The sequence below is a fragment of the Chrysemys picta genome, chromosome 20 (genome assembly GCF_011386835.1).
Source record: "Chrysemys picta bellii isolate R12L10 chromosome 20, ASM1138683v2, whole genome shotgun sequence".
NCBI lineage: Eukaryota > Metazoa > Chordata > Testudines > Emydidae > Chrysemys > Chrysemys picta.
This window is the reverse complement of record NC_088810.1, coordinates 9,331,523-9,351,581: the sequence shown is the minus strand read 5'-3', so window position 1 is coordinate 9,351,581 and position 20,059 is coordinate 9,331,523. Positions and strand designations below refer to the sequence as shown.

Sequence of the window (20,059 nt, the reverse complement as noted above, 5' to 3'; positions counted from 1 at the left end):
ATAATGTGCAGCTGTTGGTGTCACTGATTTATTTCTGCTGGGCAGACAGACTGATTTTCTTCAAAAGAAAGACTTTCAAAAATGTGTATTTTTATACTAAATCTATTGGGTGTTCCTTAAAAGAAACAAAGAGAAATGTGTTTATAACCTTTCTGCCAGGTGGAGCCAGCAGCAACAAGGGCCAGGTTCAGTAGCTAGGGGTTTCTTTTCAACAATACAACACAAAACCGGTTTGTGCCCCCACCCAGTGACAATTACATACCACTCCTAGGTGCCCCTAGGAGGCAAAACTTCTTCTCTCACAAGCACAAAGCCTGAATATAGCAAAAACTTTTAATAAAAGGAAGGAACTAACTCAGCATTAATTTGGGAAAACACCACAACTGGGGCTCATAAACACAAACCAGGAACAAAAAAACCAATCCCGACATAGGTTCTTTTATTTATATCATGAGTACAGACAAGCATGAGTCACATCAAACCCCCTTCCATAACACTCACTACAGCTACATCTCCCCACCCATTGGGCTTCGGAACCTATGTGCCCTGCCTAGCAAGTTCCATTCAGTTGAGGGTATGTCCCGCCATTGGGGTGTCAGTTCACACAACAAGGATAACAACCCTTTATTACTCCTGCCCCAATAACAAGGAGTCAGGGGATCCAACACCAGCCACAAGTGATCATTTGGGCACTTGTCCCATCAAGCAGTCCCATCATACTGAGCACCTAGCCGGGGTGAGTGTGTCCGTGCAAACGAGATCAGCTTCTGAAGTCTTTTTCCACAGCTCACCCCTAGATGTCAGGGGGGAGCTCACTCAGACTCTGCTTACAGATTTAATAAAGCCAGAGTCCTGCTTCTTCATACACAGTCCAAGATGACCTGCAAACGATTTCCTTTCTTTTTGCTACTCCCTGATGTAGAAGGGCCTGGAAAAGGGTGTTTTCCTCCCTTTTGGGACCCCAGAAATGTTCAATCTGGTTTTGCCGGAGCCCCATTGGCAGCTCTCTGGGATGTTGACTGGGCTCTAAGGTGGGGGGAATTGGGAAGTTAACCTTTTAACCAAGGCTTCTTCCCTCCAACCTGTTAATTGGTCATTGGAGTTAAGTGGCCAGGAACGAAAACAAGTTTGGACTCAGAACTTTTGATTTGCTGTGTGGCCCTGGGGGCAGGTCTATTCTCTGTGTTGTAACTCAGTTTCCCCAGCCATAACAGGTGAGGGACAATGCTGTCTCCCACATGGGGTTTTGCAAGGGTTAATTTAACAATCTGATTGGTGCTGTCCCTAGAGGGGTCAAAGGGTTAGAAATTCAACCCTCTCCACTAAATGGGATTGAGCCGCCTACCTTGACCCAAAGAGGCACTTTGCCCCCCTGTTATCCCTGGACAGCCTCCCCCCTTCTCATCGCTGTAATACCTGGGTTTGCTGGGGTTTCTCTGGAACAGGGTTGTTTCTCTGTCTTTCCCCTTCCCCACCTTCCAGGGCTGTTTCAATCCATGCAGGTGCCCCCAGTGGAGTGGCAGCTAATGGAGACTGAGGACAGGGACACCACAATGAACGGACGTGTTTTCACTGTGAAGCAACGTCTCTTCCTTTGTGTGCGCTGACACAACCCCACAACCCCACACAAGCTAGATTCTGGGCTGCTGCAAAGCTGCACGGCCTAAACCATTGACCCCAGCTGGGATTTGGCCCCATTGACTCCAATGGAGCTACGGCCAATTGACCCCAGCCAGGTGCCCCACAGGGAATGAACAGAACAGGTAATCATCAAGTGATCCATCCCCTGTCGCCCATTCTCAGCTTCTGGCAAACAGAGGCTGGGACGCTTCAGAGCATGGGGTTGCATCCCTGCTCATGCTGGCTAATAGCCATTGATAGACCTATCCTCCAGGAACTGATCCAGTTCTTTTTTGAACCCTGTTATACTTTTGGCTTTCACAACATCTCCTGGCAAAGAGTTCCACAGGCTGACTGTGTGTTGTGTGAAGTATTTCCTTGTGTTTGTTTTAAACCTGCTGCCTATTAATTTCATTGGGTAACTCCTGGTTCTTGTGCTATGTGAAGGAGTAAATAACACTTTCTTTTTTACTTTCTCCAGACCAGTCAAGATTTTACAGACCTCTATCACATCCCCCCTTAGTCTTCTCTTTTCCAAGCTGAGCAGTCCCAGTCTTTTTAATCTCTCCTCAGATGGAAACTGTTCCATACTCCTAATAATTTTTGTTGCCCTTTTCTGTAACTTTTCCAATGCTAATATAACTTTTTATAGATGGGGTGGCTAGATCTACACACAGTATTCAAGATGTGGGCCTATCATGGATTTATAAAGTGGCATTAAGCTATTTTCTATCTTATTATCTATCCCTTTCCTAATGGTTCCTAACATTCTGTTCACTTTTTTGACTGCCGCTGCAGATTGAGTGGATGTTTTCAGAGAACTATCCGCAGTGACTCCAAGATCTCTTTCTTGAGTGGTAACAGCTAATTTAGAACCCATCATTTTGTATGTATAGTTGGGATTATGTTTTCCAATATGCATTACTTTTGCATTTATCAACAAATGAATTTCATCTGCCACTTTCTTGCCCAGGAACCCAGTTTTGTGAGATCCCTATGTAACTTTTTGCAGTCTGCTTAGGACTTAACTATCTTGAGTAATTTTATATCATCTGCAAATGTTGCCACCTCACTGTTTACCCCTTTCTCTAGATCATTTCTGAATATATTGAACAGCACAAGTCCCAGTACAGATCCCTGAGGGACCCCGCTATTTACCTCTCTCCATTCTGAAAACTGACCATTTATTCCTACCTTTTGTTTCCAGTTTTTTAACCAGTTACTGATCCATGAGAGGACCTTGTCTCTTATCCCATGACAGCTGGCTTTGCCTAAGAGCCTTTGTTGATGGATCTTGTCAAAGGCTTTCTGAAAGTCCAAGTACAGTATATCCACTGCATCCCCCTTGTCCACATGTCTGTTGACCCCCTCCAAGAATTGCAATAGATTGGTGAGGCATGATTTCCCTTTAGAAAAGACATGTTGAATCTTCTTCATCAAATCGTTTTCATCTATGTGTCTAATAATTCTGTTCTTTACTATAGTTTCAACTAATTTGCCTGGTACTTGAGTTAGGCTCACTGGCCTGTAATTGCCAGGATCACTTCCAAAATCTTTTTTAAAAATAGGCGTCACATTAGCTATTCTCCAGTCATTTGGTACAGAAGCTGATTTAAATGATAGGTTACGTACTAGTTTGTAGTTCTGCAATTTCACATTTGAGTTCCTTCAGAACGCTTGGGGGAATAGCATCTGATCCTGGTGACTTATTACTCTTTAATTTATCAATTTGTTCTAAAACCTCCTCTAATGACACCTCAATCCGGGACAGTTCCTCAGATTTATCACCTAAAAAAAATTGCTCAAGTCTGGAAATCTCCCTCACATCCTCAGCCTTGAAGACCAATGCAAAGATTTCATTTAGTTTCTTCTCACTGGCCTTATTGTCCTTGAGTGCTCCTTTAGCATCTCGATCGTCCAGGGGCCCCATTGGTTGTTTAGCAGGCTTCTTGCTTCTGATGTACTTTAGAAAAAAATTGCCATTAGTTTTTGATTCTTTGGCTAGCTGCTCTTCACACTCTCTTTTTTGGACTGCCTAATTATACTTTTACACTTGACTTGCCAGAGTTTATGCTCCTTTCTATTTTCTTCAGTAGGATTTAACTTCTAATTTTTAAAGGATGCCTTTTTGCCTCTAACTGCCTCTTTTACTTTGTTGTCTAGCCACGGTGGAACTTTTTTGATCTTCTTACTGTGTTTTTTAAGTTGAGGTATACATTTAATTTAATCCTCTATTATGGTGTTTTTTAAAAGTTTCTATGCAGCTTGCAGCGATTTCACTTTTGGCACTGTATCTTTCTGTTAACTAACTTCCTCATTTTTGTGTAGTTCCCCTTTCTGACGTTAAATGCTACCATGGTGGGCTGCTGTGGTGTTTTCCCCGCCACAGGGAAGTCAAATGTAATTATTTTATGGTCGCTCTTACCAAGCGGTTCAGCTCTATTCACCTCTTGGACCAGATCCTGTGCTCCACTTAGGACTAAATCAAGAATTGCCTCCACCCTGTGGGATCCAGAACTAGCTGCTCCAAGAAGCTTCATTTAAGGTGTCAAGAAATTTCAGCTCTGCATCCCGTCCTCAGGTGACATGTACCCAGTCACTGTGGGGATAGTTGGAATCCCCCATTATTATTAAGTTTTTTATTTTTATAGCCTCTCTAATCTCCCTGAGCTTTTCACAGTCACTGTCACCATCTTTCCCATATAGTGCCACATGACCTGCTCTGTCATTTCTATACATCTTCCACCCTAGTATTACCATGTCCTATTGATTATCATCATTCCAACAAGTTTCTGTGATTTCTATTGTATCAATATCTTCATTTAATAAACTGGTGGGGATTTGGGGGATTTTGTCAGGGATATTTTTAGTAAAAGTCATGGACAGGTAACGCGCAATAAAGAAAAATTCACAGAAGCCCATGACCTGTCCCTGACGTTTACTAAAAATATCCCTGACAAAATCCCCCAAATCCCCACCAGCTTCTCCCTACCCCCTTCAGCCTCTTCCCACCCACCGTCCTCCCCCTCGATTCCAACCCCCGTTCCCAGGCTCTCCCGGCCTTTTGCCCCAGCCCAGCTTCCCACAATCCACCCCATAGTCTCCCCTTCCATGTTTCTCTACCCACAGGCCTCCCACCCTTTTACCCTAGTCTCCGCTCTCCCCTCACCAGCATCCACCCCCCATGGATCTTCCCAGCCCTGCTTCAGCTCACCCCACCCAAGCCTCCTGTTGCCCCTCCCCACTTTCACCCCCTCTCCCTCCTCGGGCCCTGCTCACTGGTCTTCCCCACAAACTCACTCCTGGGACCAGACTCCCACCCCAGGGCCCTCCCCTTCCCTCCTCCAGGTTCTAAAAGAAATTAGCAGCCCTTGCAGCAGATTTCGAATGCCATGTAGTACAATGAATGTCAGGTTCTGTACACCTGCTTTGCAGCTGTTAGTGGGGGCAGGCAGTGAGAAGCCGGGGTTCGTGCGCATGCTTTGCCCTCCACTGAAGCTGTGGTGCAGCTGTAACAGATGACAGCCTTCCTTCTTGGGAGCCATCATTTATTTATTTAAAAAAAAACCCAAGTTATAAAACCAGAGACTACTAAAAATGTTCCAAGACTTTTGTTCGAAGGCTGCGGATCCAACGAAAAATAGTTCTTCGACAAAGACCCTTGTGCAGTGTTTGAAACCCAAACATTGGTGCACTAGGACACTGAAAATGACATGAATTAGAAGTAGTAGAACTGATTTTTTTTTCAGTCTACAAGTAGAGAAATGCGAAGTTAAACTGCATGAGTAGTTACCAGCTACATTATATTTTTTTAATTCTTTCCTTTGTAGTGGCCTAATCGTTGTTATTATCAGCCTAGTCAGTCATGCAGTGTGGCAAGTGGGCGAAGTACAGAAAGAAATACAAGAAAGATTGGGAACAAGACAACCCATTAAAACAATGGACAAGGAGTGTACACGGGGCTGAATCGAAAGCAACGTGTAAATACTGCAAATGTGAATTAGGAGCACATCATAGCGCTCTTGTTGTGCACAGTAGACCGGATAAGCTCATAAAGAATACTGCTCTGTTTTCAAACTCAAGAATCCTGTTTGACTCCAGAATCAAAACAATACATGTTGATAATTCAGTGAAAATTGGCGATCTTAAACTAGCCGCTTACATTGCTTGTCACTCAAGTATTCTCTCCATTGGCCATCTTGGACGTATAGTAGCTGAGCTGTCTAGTAAGTCCATGCACTGAACAAGTCATGCAGTGAACAAAACACACAGCACTGATAAAAAGTGTTCCTGACCCTACAATGCAGCATCAACTTAGGACAGACATAAAATGTGCGTCATATTCGCTTTTGATGGGCAAAAGTACAGATACAGCAACCAACAAACAGGTGTGTGTGGTTCTGAGCTTCTATAGTAAGACACAGAAGTGAATTTTGTCAATGTTTGGTGGCACCACCGTGACTGTGGTGTTTTCCCATATCAGTGCCGGGTTCTTTTCCCTTTTGGATTAGAAGTTTTCTTTGCTGTGCACTGACTCGGGGTGTTGGGACGCTTAGCGGCTCCTGGGGCTGGTGTGTAATTTCCCAGGTTACTGGGTGGGGGCTCGAGCCGGCTCTGCGCTGTGTTGTTAAGAGGGACCCCTGGATACGGAACCCGGCCCTTGTTCTGCCGATCCCACCTGGCAGAAGGGTTCAGTTACCACAGGATACGCTGTGGTCACAGGCCGTTTAACCCCCCAGCCATAGACGGGTCTGACAGCTCCACAGTGAGAAGCAGCAGGTCCCTCAGAGGCTGCCTGTGCGTGGAGGTCAAAGACTAAAGCAAACTGCAGGTGAGTCTGTATTTGTTTCGCTTTCCGCCTTGGTTACAGGAAATTGATCACGGGAGGCTAAAACCGATCAGTTTCCACTCGCCGTAGGTGTCACATGTCCCATGACGCAGCATGTGGCAGAGCTCTGCTGATTGGAAACTCCATAGTCACGTGCAGGCATGTGGGATGTTTGGGGACATTACATTTCATATTATTTGTAAACCCCTGTGCTTCCCCCCCCATAGCTTCCGGAAATTCCCCATAGCTTGGCAATTTAAATACCCAACAAGGAGCGACTGATATTCAGAGCAGGTTTCAGGAGGCCACGCTGCCTGTGCCGGTCCCCCATTTCCTGACCGCGACTCTCTCTGGGCTCTGTGTCTGCCGGGTCCTGCTGGACGGCTCCGGTGAGTACGTCAGTGACTCGGGTTGCTTGTCTCAGACAGCGTCTGCCTGTCTTCATGGCTGGGACAGGATCTGCCCCATGGCTGAGCTGCGATGTCTGATCCAGGGCACAGATTGTCTTGACCGCTGATCATGGCTGGGGAGCGGTTATGGTGCAGGGAGAGGCGGAGGGAGGGGAATGGGGCATGGGGGTGGGACGGTGGGCTCAGGAGGGAGCTGATACGCTCGGAATGGGACTGGCTGAGCCAGTACATGCATTAGGAGGTGTGAAATGGGACCGGCTTTTGCTCGTTGCTGACCTGGGGCTGGGATGAAGTCACTGGTTTGAGTTGGGCCCTGCTTGGGAGCTGGGAGATGTTGTTGGAGGACGGGGGGCGTAACTGTGAAATCAATTCCGTAGGGCGGTGGGGGGTTGCTTTGCCAATCAGTGTCTGCGCTTCTCTTGCAGGGCAAATCTGAGTCTCTGCGGCGTGTGATGTGCCCCGGCCTTTGTTCCCCAATTTCCCTGTTCCTTGTCTGGGGGGCTCATTGGGGTGAGTATCTCACTTGCTAGCCGCTGCTCTCCTGTCCTGCCCTGTTTACAAACCAGGGGGAGTTTCCCGAGCTCCCTTGTAGCTCCCGAGCTCGGGTTCGGGGCCGACGCTCTAGTGCCTGCCAGTGGTGTTATTGAACACGAACAGGAAAACGATGTGACGGGTTGGATCACAGAGACCCCCTTGGGAACTGCCACCTGATGGGCTGGGACTACCTCTGAGCCTGTTTTCCCTGCCAGCTTGGGACGTGGGACTTCAGTGTCCTGCTTGGTTTGAGCCAGACACTCTAGCCTGCTACAAACACAGACCCAGGTCTGAACTATGTCCCCCCAAAGCTGCAGGCTTAACTGAAAACAGCTTAAGTGTTCCTGTCTCCAGCACTCAGATGGCCAGCTCCCAATGGGGTCCAAATGCCAAATAAATCCGTTTTACTCTGTATAAATCTTATACAGGGTAACTCCTAAATTGTTCGCCCTCTATAACACTGATAGAGAGAGATGCACAGTTGTTTGCTCCCCCAGGTATTAATACATATTCTGGGATTTCTCATGACTGCAGCCCCTTTTGTTCTGTTCCCCCCCCGCCCCCCATATATCTTTTGCACAAGGCGGGAATCCTTTGTCCCTCTTTGGGTTCCCACCCCCTCCTTCGAAATGGAAAGCACCAGGTTAAAGATGGATTCCAGGTCAGGTGACATGATCACATGTCACTGTAAGACTTTATTACCCACTTGCCAGCACACAGGTATACAGGAAGACTTACAAGTAAACAGAGCCATCTACAGTCAATTGTCCTGGTTAATGGGAGCCATCAAGATTCCAAGCCACCATTAATGGCCCACACTTTGCATAATTACAATAGGACTTCAGAGTAATACTTCATATTTCTAGTTTAAGATACAAGAATGATACAAACAGACAACTAGGATGAGCACACTCAGTAGACTATAAGCTCTGTAATGATACCTTACAAGAGACCTTTTGCATGAAGCATATTCTAGTGACATTATATTCACACTCATTAGCATATTTTCATAAAATTATTTAGAGTGCAACGTCACAAACGAGTTGATATTTGTTCAGCTCTCTAAAACTGTTTTGATTTAAGAAACCTCCTCTCCCCGCTCTCTCGGCATGTTCGGTCCCTTCACAATTTGAAGGTGATATTGAGCATTTAACGGAAAACCCAGCTCTTGCTGACTGTGAATTACAGAGGAATTATTTGGTTAAAAACTAAGATTTTCACCCTCACGTTTGTGGAGAAAAGCTTGGAAGCCCGAGCGGGCCGGGATGTGGATTTTTGTTGCCAAGAAAAAGTCAGTGGAAAAATTTGAGGTTTTGTTTAAAATTTTCCTCAGGAATTTTGGGGTGTTTTCTTTGAAACCCTGAAAACTAGAAAACTGAAAATATTTTTTCTTGTGACTGAAATTTGGGGGATTTTCGCTGCCCAAAATCATTCAACGGTTGGGGACGTGTGTTCAGTTAAACCTCAGAAGCCATTTTTTGTTCGAAAACAACATTTCAGACCAAACATTTGACCCGCTCTATTGCAAACCCGACCTGGGTGCTGCCCGAGGGCTCGGAAGCCAGAAGGCCAATGAGCAGAACAGCCCGGGTATTAGTTACGATCGCCTGATTTCTAAGCCGAGCTCATGGCTTTTGGGGGCCTGAATCATGAGGGTTTGGGGCTGATGATACAGAACTCACTCGCCCCCCCCCACCAGTGTTCAAACGTCTCCCCAGCCTTTCTGTTTCGGTGTCAGTCATGTCGATGCTAGGGAGAGAGCATCACGGAGATCCTTTTGTCATCCCTCCCCCAATTTGCCCCAGTGCCATATAGGGGGATGGCAGAAGATCAAGCTCTGGAGTTTGACGAGCCTTGGGACTTTCTGCTGCTAAGCAAAGGGCCAGTTGGGAGGGTGGTTTTATTGGTGTGGATGGCCGGTCCTGCTGGGAACTGGGCTGAGACCCACCAACTCGTCTCACACGTGAGCCACTGACTGACCTAATGGCTGATAGGTGAAAGGCTCCATTTCCTGGTCCCTGAAGCATGTCAGCCCATGTCCCCTTTCATCTCTTCCTGCCCCCAAGCTCCCATCCCATTTGGTACTAACCTCCTGGGGTTACAGAGGCCCCAGGGCAGGGGGAGACCGGGCAGTGGCTGGGATCTCCGTTCCTGACTCTGTTTCCCTTTCAGGGCTTATCACAGCTGAATCGCCCGTCACTGCTCAGTTCGGGAGGGACGTCACCCTGAGCTGTCTCTTCCCGTCCCAGCCCGGGATGAACCTCCAGCACCTGACAGTCACCTGGCAGAAGGAGCGGGCGGGGGCAGAGATCTTGGTGGTTCATAGTCACTATTACGGGAAGGAGCAGCTGGAGAGACAGGACGAGGCTTATAGGAACCGGACCCAGCTGGATCCAGAGGGGTTGGCCCGGGGGAACGCATCCCTGACGCTTATGGGTGTCCGCACCCAGGATGAGGGCATCTATCGCTGCCACGTCACCTCGGAGCTGGGCACAACTTCGGAGACGAGGCAGGTTACAGTGATCGGTACGGCTCATTCAACCTGAAGTTTCTCCTAAGGCTCTGTTGCCCTTCGATATCCGATGGGCTGAGGGAGGCTGGGCTGGAAGCTGGTTTATTTGCAGATAATCTCCCACCTCATGCCAGCGGGCAGCAGGACGAGAGAGGTCAGTGCCTGGCACTGTGGGTATAATCAGCACTGACACCAGAGGCTGTGACATAGGTTTACAGGCTCCACCAGCTGCCCAGAGAAGATAAGGTTGACTCAGACCCAGGGGGCCATGTAGCCCGTTAGCCCATTTCCAAGCGTGGCCAGCTGCTGAGAGGCAGAGGCAAGGGTAACTCTAGTGCACAGTGATAGACTAACGTGGACACAGCATCTTAGCATCGAAATGTGGGGCTGGAAGGGACCTCGAAAGGTCTGCTGTCAGGAGCAGAGATTCAAAGATCTCCGACCTACAGCTGATTCCCCAAAGCAGAAGGGTTTGCAGCCCTCGACCATGACTCTGGATTATCTGCGCCATAGCAATGTCCAATCGTTTCTTCAATCTTTCTGTGCTCCTGGCCTCAGTGATATCTGTGGGAAGGAGTTCCATGGGTTAGGCTTGTACTGTGGTGGGAGAAGTATTGCCTAGAATCAGCCTTTACTGCTTTACCAACTCCATTTAGGGGTCTGGGGCTCAAAGCAATGTGCCATAGAGGGCTGAAGGATGGCAGAGATTGGTAGTTATCCACAGATTTGGAAATGTGTTCTTCCAGGCTGGCCACCGGCACTCCAGACTGTACAGTTCAAACTGGAGTGGTGGTGGGGGGGGGGGGGGGGTAGAACTAGAGGCACAAATTGGGTTCTGTCTCTGAAGCAAAGTAAGCTGTCATGGGATAAAAGGGAAGGTTCTCTGATGGATTGGTAACTTGTTACAAGACAAGTATCAGAGGGGTACAAAGGGATCTCACAAAACTGGGTGACTGGGCAACAAAATGGCAGATGAAATTCAGTGTTGATAAATGCAAAGTAATGCACATTGGAAAACATAATCCCAACCACACATGTAAAATGATGGGGTCTAAATTAGCTGTTACCACTCAAGAAAGAGATCTGGGAGTCACTGTGGAGAGTTCTCTGAAAACATCCACTCAATGTGCAGCAGCAGTTAAAAAAGCGAAGAGAATGTTGGGAATCATTAGGAAAGGGATAGATAATAAGACAGAAAATATCCTATTGCCTCTATGGCAGCAGGTTTAAAACAAACAGGAAGTATTTCCTCACACAACGCATGGTCAACCTGTGGAACCCGTTGCCAGGGGATGTGGTGAAGGCCAATACTATAACAGGGTTCAGAAAAGAACTAAATACGTTCCTGGAGGCTAGGTCCATCAATGGCTATTAGCCAGGATGGGCAGGGATGGTGTCCCTAGCCTCTGTTTGCCAGAAACTGGGAATGGGCAACAGCGGGTGGATCACTTGATGATTACCAGTTCTATTCATTCCTGCTGGGGCACTTGGCATTGGCCACTGTTGGAAGACAGGATACTGGGCTAGATGGACCTTTGCTCTGACCCAGTCTGGCCATTCTTAAATATCAGTGGGAGGAAAATGAAGCTAATGTTGGAAACATGACAAACACAAGGACAAAATTCTCAGCTGAGTTATCCAGCATAGCCCCATTGATTCCAGTGGTGCCATTGCTGATTGACAACAGCTGGGGATCTGGCCCCAAAATACCTTCTGCAGAAGGAAACCAGTATCTCTGTAAATGGTAACTGGCTCTGGCTGGTAAGACCAAGGTGGGGAGAGTTTTCTTGTGTGGGGTGGACACTGTGGCCATCCCGAGTGGATCTGATCTCAGACAAACGGCAGGCAATGTCCCTCCACAAAGCTGGCTCAAACCCCAAACTTCATTGCTTAACCTCAAACTGCAAAACTTAACCTCTTGTGCTGTGTTGCTGGGCAGCTGTTACCTGGCTGTTCCACCCCAGAGGCAGCTGCATCTCTGCACTGGGGGAGCAATTCCTGTGTTTGGAGCCTGTCAAGCAATTGAAGGTGAAAAACTCCAGAGACATGGGAAGTGTTTTTCCTTTCAGCACCCTACAGTGAGCCTCATCTGACCCTTGACCTCTCGTTTCGGCTGGGCCACACCCTCTTGACCTTCAGCTCGGGGGGCGGGTACCCCCGGGCGAGCGTGGAGTGGAGGGACGGGATGGGAACCAACCTGACAGAGCTCAGCAGTACCACAGAGTCCGTGGACGCCTGGGGCCTTTACACCCTGTGCAGCGAGCTGGCCGTGCCCGTGGGGCAGAGCACCAACCTCACCGTGCTCCTGGTGACCGCGCCTGGGCGGGAGACCCACATGCAGCACATCACAGTGGCAGGAGAACCAGGTGCGTGGGGGAAGGAGGATGGGAATTGTCCAGCCAGTGCAGGGCTCTGCCCCACAGCGGGACGTGGGGAGGGGATTAGTGGCTGAGCAGAGTTATTTAACCCATTGTCGCCCCCCAGTGGCAGAGTGGGGTATTGCTGCTCAGCAGTCCCAAGTTTGGGCTTTGCTGCGTTGGCCCAGGTGGGAGGGTGACACGCTGAGCCTGGGGAGCTCGCACCTGCTCTCAGGCCCTGTTCACAGGAAGCTCTGGGCTCTCTCTTGCAGGGCAGAGACGCAGCCACGTCTGGCTGTTGGTGGCCTGTCTGGGCGCCGTGTTCCTGTCTGTGATACTGGCTGTGTGGATCCTTCGCCCTCCCAGCCGTGGGACTTGCAGACGCTGCTCAGAGAGTCGCTTCGCCGGGACGAGGGATGTGGAGGATCCTTCACCCCAGATCCAGCCGGGCCCCAGAGCCTGCCCAGCCCTGGGTACACCCACCCTCGGCCTCGGGGCTGATCTCCCGGCGGCTCCCTCACTTTCACGCCAAGGCTCTGTAGCTGGGAGCCAGGGGTCTCTTGAATCGATGGCCGCACTTCATAGCAAGGGCAGCGCAGTTCTACGGGCAGCACAGAGCCACTGCACCAGGGCTTGCTTTTGTCCCTGATCCCTGCGAGGCGAGAGCTCCCTGCGAGGCGGGGACTGACCCATGTCAATACAACGGGGCTCATACACTACGGCCCCCACAGGGGAACCTAACCCCACTCACGCAGGGCAGCTCTTTGTCCCCCTCTAATCACTGCCCCACATCAGAGCGATTAGTGAGATCCCTGTGGGGCTAGGGCCAGAGCCTCAAAGGTATTTATAGAACCCCAGAGATCATATAATCTCAGGGTTGGAAGGGACCTCAGGAGGTCGTCTAGTCCAACCCCCTGCTCAAAACAGGACCAACCTCAACTAAATCATCCCAGCCAGGGCTTTGTCAAGCCTGACCTTAAAAACCTCTAAGGAAGGAGATTCCACCACCTCCCTAGGGAACCCATTCCAGTGCTTCACCACCCTCCTAGTGAAAAAGTTTTTCCTAATATCCAACCTAAACCTCCCTAACTACAACTTGAGACCATTACGCCTTGTTCTGGGGCTGGGAGGGACCTCGGAGGACAGCTCGTCCAGCCCCTGCACTGAAGCGGGACCAAGTAACCCTAGAGCAGCCCTGATAGGGGCTTGTCCAGCCTGGGCTTAGAAACCTCCAGTGGCGGGGATCCCACGACCTCCCTTGGACACCGAGTCCAGACTGAACTCCCCTGGGAGCTAGCAAGTGGTTCCTGATATCTACCCTCACTCTCCCCGGCTGCAGGTTAAGCCCATTGCTGCTGCCTCTACCTCCTGTGCAGATGGGGAACAATTTATCACCGGGGGCAGGAGGGAGACCAAGGGGGAGTAGGGGATTGTGGGGGGTGGGAGGTGGACTGGGGAGTATAGTACTAAGGGTGGGATGGAGAGCAATAGGATGGCAGCTCCCCCACCCCAGGTTTAACAGAAGGACATGATTCCCCCACCACCCAGGAGCTGTCCCCAGAAATCCTCTGTGTGTGTTCGCTTCCAGCTGGCTGGAGCACCCCCAACCCTCATGCATGGGGCACCGGCAGCCTCCCCTGGTGGCCCAGAGGGCAGATTTGACTATTTATTTATGATGTTTTAAAATCTCGTGATTTCGAAGCCCATCTCATGAATTCCAGGACCTGCCTCATGGATTTCAGAGGCGTGGGATCGGCTGGGGTGGGTGACAGGAGCTCACAGGATTTGGGGACAGTCAAGAAGTTATTGCGCATAATGTGCAGCTATTGGTGTCACTTATTTATTTCTGCTGGTAGACAGAGCGATTTTCTTCAAAAGAAACAAGACTTTCAATAAATGTGTATTTTATACTAAATCTATTGGGTATTCTTTAAAAGAAACAAAGAGAAACGTATTTGAAACCTGTGAGGTTATTGACATAAACTGTAACCGTATAGATCATTGTTGCAACCACTGTTATATATTTGCAGCAAATATTATACAAAGGCTGTTGTGTGAGGTGTCTATGAAGAGGTTATTATTTGCTGGTTATGATTATGCTAGCTGTATGTGTGTCATTTGTGCAGCTGAAGTTATGAATATTGGCTATGTACTTGTATATCAGTGTGTTTTGATTCTAAGTAGCCTCAGTGAAGCATTTGGTCAGCTTCTTGACAAGGGACTATTCTCAATAAGTGCCCGATCAAGAAACACTTAACTGACAATGGACTTTGGGAGACGCCAATCCACATCTGAGCTTTCCTGGGAACGTTCAAACGAACATGTAAACAATGGCGTCGGCCTGCAAATTGAGCCATGCATGGACATGTGACTTGCCCATGTGACTCCAAGCTCCATCTTGCTGCTGTAATTTTCCATAGTAAGAACAAAGGGGTGTCCTTCCACCTGGAAGAGACTATAAAAGGCACCTGCCTCATCTCTATTTTGTCTTCAATCCTGCTTCTTACTTCTGGAGGAACCTTGCTGCAAACTGAAGCTCTGAACAAAGGACTGAGGACCCATCCCAGCTGGGGATGTTCCAGAGACTTGATTTGAGCCTGCAGTTTATTCCATCACTGCTACGAGCCTAAACCAAGAACTTTGCCATTACTGTATGTAATTGATTCCATTTAACCAATTCTAACTCTCATCTCTATCTTTTTCCTTTTATGAATAAACCTTTAGATTTTAGATTCTAAAGGATTGGCAACAGCGTGATTTGTGGGTAAGATCTGATTTGTATATGAACCTGGGTCTGGGGCTTGGTCCTTTGGGATCAGGAGAACCTTTTTTCTTTTAGTGGGACATTGGTTTTCATAACCATTCGTCCCCATAACAAGCGGCACTGGTGGTGATACTGGGAAACTGGAGTGTCTAAGGGAATTGCTTGTGTGACTTGTGGTTAGCCAGTGGGGTGAGACCAAAGTCCTCTCTACTTGGCTGGTTTGGTTTGCCTTAAAAGTAAAGGAGCCCCAGCCTTGGGCTATAACAGCCCTGCTCTAAGCAATTTGTCCTGAAGTGATACTCTCAGAAGTGTCCCATCAAGGGCAGCCTCGTTAGTGTTGCAGCCAGCAGCAACAAGGGCCGGGTTCAGTACAGTAAATCCTCGCTTAAAGTCATCCCGGTTAATGTTGTTATGTTGCTGATCAATTAGGGAACATGCTTGTTTAAAGTTGTGCAATGCTCCCTTTTAACGTCGTTTGGCACCTGCCTGCTTTGTCCACTGCTTGCAGGAAGAGCAGCCCGTTGCAGCTAGCTGGTGCGGTAGGGTTACCATACGTCTGGATTTTCCTGGATATGTCCAGCTTTTTGGTCCTCAAATCCCTGTCCGGGAGGAATTTCCAAAAAGCTGGACATGTCCGGGGAAAATAGGGAGGCATGGTAAGGGGACCACCTCCTCCCCGTGCTCCAACTTTCCTGGCTCCCGCCGCTGTCCATCGCACGCCGGGGCCGAAGCAACTTCCCCAGCTCAGCACCAGCCGGAGCCCAGGGAGGAGGCGGCTGCGTGCTCGGATGCCGCCCGCCGCTTCTGTGCCCCCGCAGATCGGGGGAGTTGTTAGTTTTGCTGCAGCCACTCGCACTCGGGCAAAAGACGCTCGGGGGAGCCCGAGTGCGAGTGGAGTGGCTGCAGCAAAACTAACAACTCCTTCGATCTGCAGGGGCACAGAGGCAGCAGGCGGCATCCGAGCGCGCTGCCACCTCCTCCCCGTGGCGGGGGCCGAAGCAACTTCCCCAGCGCAGCAGCAGCCGGGGGGCGGGAGGGAGGAGGGGGAATGCGGGGTGCTCAGGGGAGGGGCAGGGACTTTGGGGAAGGGGTGGAGTTGGGGCGGGGCCGGGGCCCCGTGGATTGTCCTCTTTTTGAAGTATTGAAATATGGTAACCCTCTGATGGGGGCTTAGAACCAGCGTGGACCGGCAGCCCCCCTATCAGCTCCCCGTTCCCCTAAGTTCCCTGTGTAGCAGCCGCCCAGAGGCTACCAATTGCCGGCAGTTCAGCTGTCCCTCCCCCCACTGCCTTGGAGCTGCTCCTGCCCTCTGCCTTGGAGCTGCTCCTGGGAGCCTCCTGCTTGCTGTGCAGAGGAGGGGGGCTAATGTCAGGATGTCCCCCTACTCCTGCCCCCTGCTAACCCTTTCTCCATCTAGAGCAGGGTTGGGACAGGACAGGGCTCAGGGCTCAGGACAGAGAGATCACAGCTGCTGTCTCAACTTCCTGATTTTTTTAAAGGCAATGTATTTAGAGCGGGGTCATCATCCTTAAAGGAGCAATGTGCATCTCTCTCTCTCACACACACAGGGTGTGTGTCTCTGTCTCTCTCTGCCATGCTGTCTCCCCTCCCTCCATTCCTGCTGCCTTGTAGAATGTGAGGCTACATTAACAACAATGTGTTAACGCTTGAGGGCTTAGCCGAATGCTAGTTCATCATTTAGCAGTAAGGCTCCCTGGGAAATATCCCACCCTCTAACTTCACCACCTCAACCAAGCTTCACAATCATCATTGCTCTGTACAGTATTAAATTGTTTGTTTAAAACTTTGTGTGTGTGTGTGTGTGTGTGTGTGTGTGTGTATGTATATGTGTGTGTATATATATATATAATTTCCCTGGAACCTAACCCCCCTATTAACATTAATTCTTATGGGGAAATTGGATTCACTTAACATTGTTCTGCTTAAAGTCGCATTTTTCAGGAACATAACTACAATGTTAAGCTAGGGTTACCATATTTCCACAATCAAAAAAGAAGACACTGGGGGGAAGCCCCACCCTAGCCCTGCCTTTGCCCCACCCCCATCCACTCCCTCCCACTTCCCACCCCCTGACTGCCCCCCTCAGAACCCCAACCCCCCCTACTTCTTGTCCCCTGACTGCCCCCTGCTGAGAACCCCTCACTCTAACTGCCCCCTCTAGGACCCTACCTGTCCCCTGACTGCCCCGACCCTTATCCACTCGCATGGGTGGCAGGGTTGTAGAAATTTTGGTGGGCCCAGAATCCACCCCCTCCCACCTGCCTAAGGTTCTGGGAGGGGGGGTGGGTGGGGGGAGGAGCTCTGGGGTGCAGGTCCTGGGCTGGGGATTAGGGTGCAGGAGGGGTGCAGGCTCTGGGATAGAGTTTGGGTGCTGGGTGCAGGCTCTGGGCTGGGCAGGGGGTGGGTGTGCAGGAGGGGGTGAGGGGTGCAGGCTCTAGGATGGAGTTTGGGGGTGGGAGGCAGTGCAAAGGGAGGGGGTGCAGCCTTTGGGAGGGAGTTTGAGGGCAGTAGGGGGTGTGTGGGAAGGGGGGAGAGGGTTTGGGAGGGAGTTTGGGGATAGGAGGGGATGCAGGGATGAGGGCTGTGGGTCTGAGGATGAGGGGTTCATGATGCAGAAGGGGGCTCAGGGATGGAGCAGAAGATTAGGGTGTGGGGGGATGTGGGCTCTGGCTGTGGATGAGGGGTTCATGATGCAGGAGGAGGCTCAGGGCTGGGGCAGAGGATTAGGGTGTGGGGCGATGAGGGCTGGGGCTGAGGGGTTTGGGGCATTGGAGAGGCTCAGGGCACGGGTGGAAGGGCAGGGGAAGGGCAGCCTGTCTTCCCATTAGTGGATGGGGGATGCTAGGACCAGGGGGCAGCAGACAGCAGTTGCTGCTGGCTCTGGCAATACAAGCAGGCAAGGGAGAGGCAGGCAGGGAGGAGGGGGCCCTAGGGGCCCACGGGAGGGGGGGACGCATGGAGGGGGGGTGGCAGGTGGAGGCCGAGGACCCATCCAACACTCCTCCACTCCCTGACTGCCCCCCCGCACTCCCCTTACCATTCTGGCTCCACATGTAGGCAAAACACACTGCCAGTGGGTCGGTTTGTGTGGTTACACCGGGCTGCAGACAGAGGGAGGGGGGAGCAGGGGAGGGCTCTGGCTGCTGGAGGCCAATGGGAGCGGCTCAATCAGCTCAGCCACCCAATCAGCAGCCGCACTCTGCATGGAAGGGAGGGAGGGAGGCGAGGGAGAACCCGCTTCCCCCCCCCCCCCCAGCATTTTAACCTTCTTACCAATTCCTCCCAGATGGCTATTTAGAAACGCAAAAGCCGGACATGTCCGGGGAAATATGGACAGATGGTAACCCTAGTTAAGGGAGGAGTTACTGTATCTGAATCTTCTGGGGTTTCTCTGGAAAAGAGTTGTTTCTGTGTCTTCCCCCCTTCCACCCCCTCCTGCCGCCCCTGGGGGCATTTCAATCCTTGTAGGTGCCCCCAGTGGCGTGGCGGCTAATGGAGACTGAGGACAGGGACACCACAATGAACGGACGTGTTTTCACTGTAAAGCAAAGTCTCTTCCTTTGTGTGCGCTGACACAACCCCACACAAGCTAGATTCTGGGCTGCTGCAAAGCTGCACGGCTTAAACTATTGATAGGGTGACCAGATGTCCCGATTTTATAGGGACAGTCCCAATTTTTGGGTCTTTTTCTTATATAGGTTTCTATTACCCCACACACACACACACACACACCACCTGTCCTGATTTTTCACACTTGCTGTCTGGTCACCCTAACTATTGACCCCACCTGGGATCACGCCCCATTGACTCCAATGCAGGGCCAGTGCTACCATTTAGGCAAACTAGGCAGTTGCTTGGGGGCGCCAAAAAGCGGTGCCCCCAATTTTTTTTTACATTGTCCCTACGCCCCCTCCCCAAGCACGCGGTCACCGCTCCACTTCTCCCACCTCCCAGGCTTGCAGCGCCAATCAGCTGTTTGGCGCCGCAAGCCTGGGAGGGGAGGAGAATTAGAGCGGGGGCGGCGTGCTCGGGGAGGAGGTGGAGCAGAGGTGAGCTGGGGTGGGGAGCTGCCATGGGGGGGACACCTTAAGGCAGGGGGGGGAAGCTGCCATGGGGGGGGGCTCAGGGTGGAGGGGGGGCGGGGAGCTGCCGCGGGGCTCGGGAGGAGCGCAAGGTGGAAGTTTCACCTAGGGCGCGAAACTTCCTTGCACCGGCCCTGCTCCAATGGAGCTATGGCTGATTGACCCCAGCTGGGGTCTGGCCCCATTGACTCCAATGGAATTACAGCGAATTGACCCCAGCCAGCTGCCCCAGAGGGAATGATCAGAACAGGTAATCATCAAGTGATCCATCCCCTGTCACCCATTCCCAGCTTCTGGCAAACAGAGCCTAGGGACACTAGGTTGCATCCCTGCTCATCCTGACTAATAGCCATTGATGGACCTATCCTCCAGGAACTGATCCAGTTCTTTTTTGAACCCTGTTATACTTTTGGCTTTCACAACATCTCCTGGCAAAGAGTTCCACAGGCTGACTGTGTGTTGTGTGAAGTATTTCCTTGTGTTTGTTTTAAACCTGCTGCCTATTAATTTCCGTGGGTGACCCCTAGTTCTTGTGTTATCTGAAGGAGTAAATAACACTTCCTTATTTACTTTCTCTACACCAGTCAAGATTTTATAGACCTCTATCATATCCCCACCTTAGTCGTCTCTTTTCCAAACTGAACAGTCCCCGTCTTTTTAATCTCTCCTCGCATGGAAACTGTTCCATACTCCTAATAATTTTTGTTGCCCTTGTCTGTAACTTTTCTGATTCTAATATAGCTTTTTTTAAGATGGGGTGGCTAGATGTACACACAGTATTCAACATGTGCGACATTAAGGTATTTTCTGTCTTATTATCTATCCCTTTTCCAATAGTTCCTAACATTCTGTTCGCTTTTTTGACTGCCGCCGCACATTGAGCGGATGTTTTCAGAGAACTATCCGCAGTGACTCCAAGATCTCTTTCTTG

General features: G+C 50.2%; 1 protein-coding gene across 1 annotated transcript in view; it reads left to right on the top strand.

The window, feature by feature from the left end:
• The window catches only part of LOC101952528 (CD276 antigen-like), a 31,976-nt gene extending 16,976 nt beyond the window's left edge, over window positions 1–15,000 (top strand). Inside the window, exons 7-10 of the mRNA XM_065574667.1 lie at window positions 7,236–7,368; window positions 9,565–9,918; window positions 11,974–12,270; window positions 12,534–15,000. Coding sequence (XP_065430739.1) covers window positions 7,236–7,368; window positions 9,565–9,918; window positions 11,974–12,270; window positions 12,534–12,910 — 1,161 coding nt within the window. The 3' untranslated portion in view covers window positions 12,911–15,000. The remainder of the gene's footprint in view (window positions 1–7,235; window positions 7,369–9,564; window positions 9,919–11,973; window positions 12,271–12,533) is intronic.
• Window positions 15,001–20,059: the final 5,059 nt, after the last annotated feature.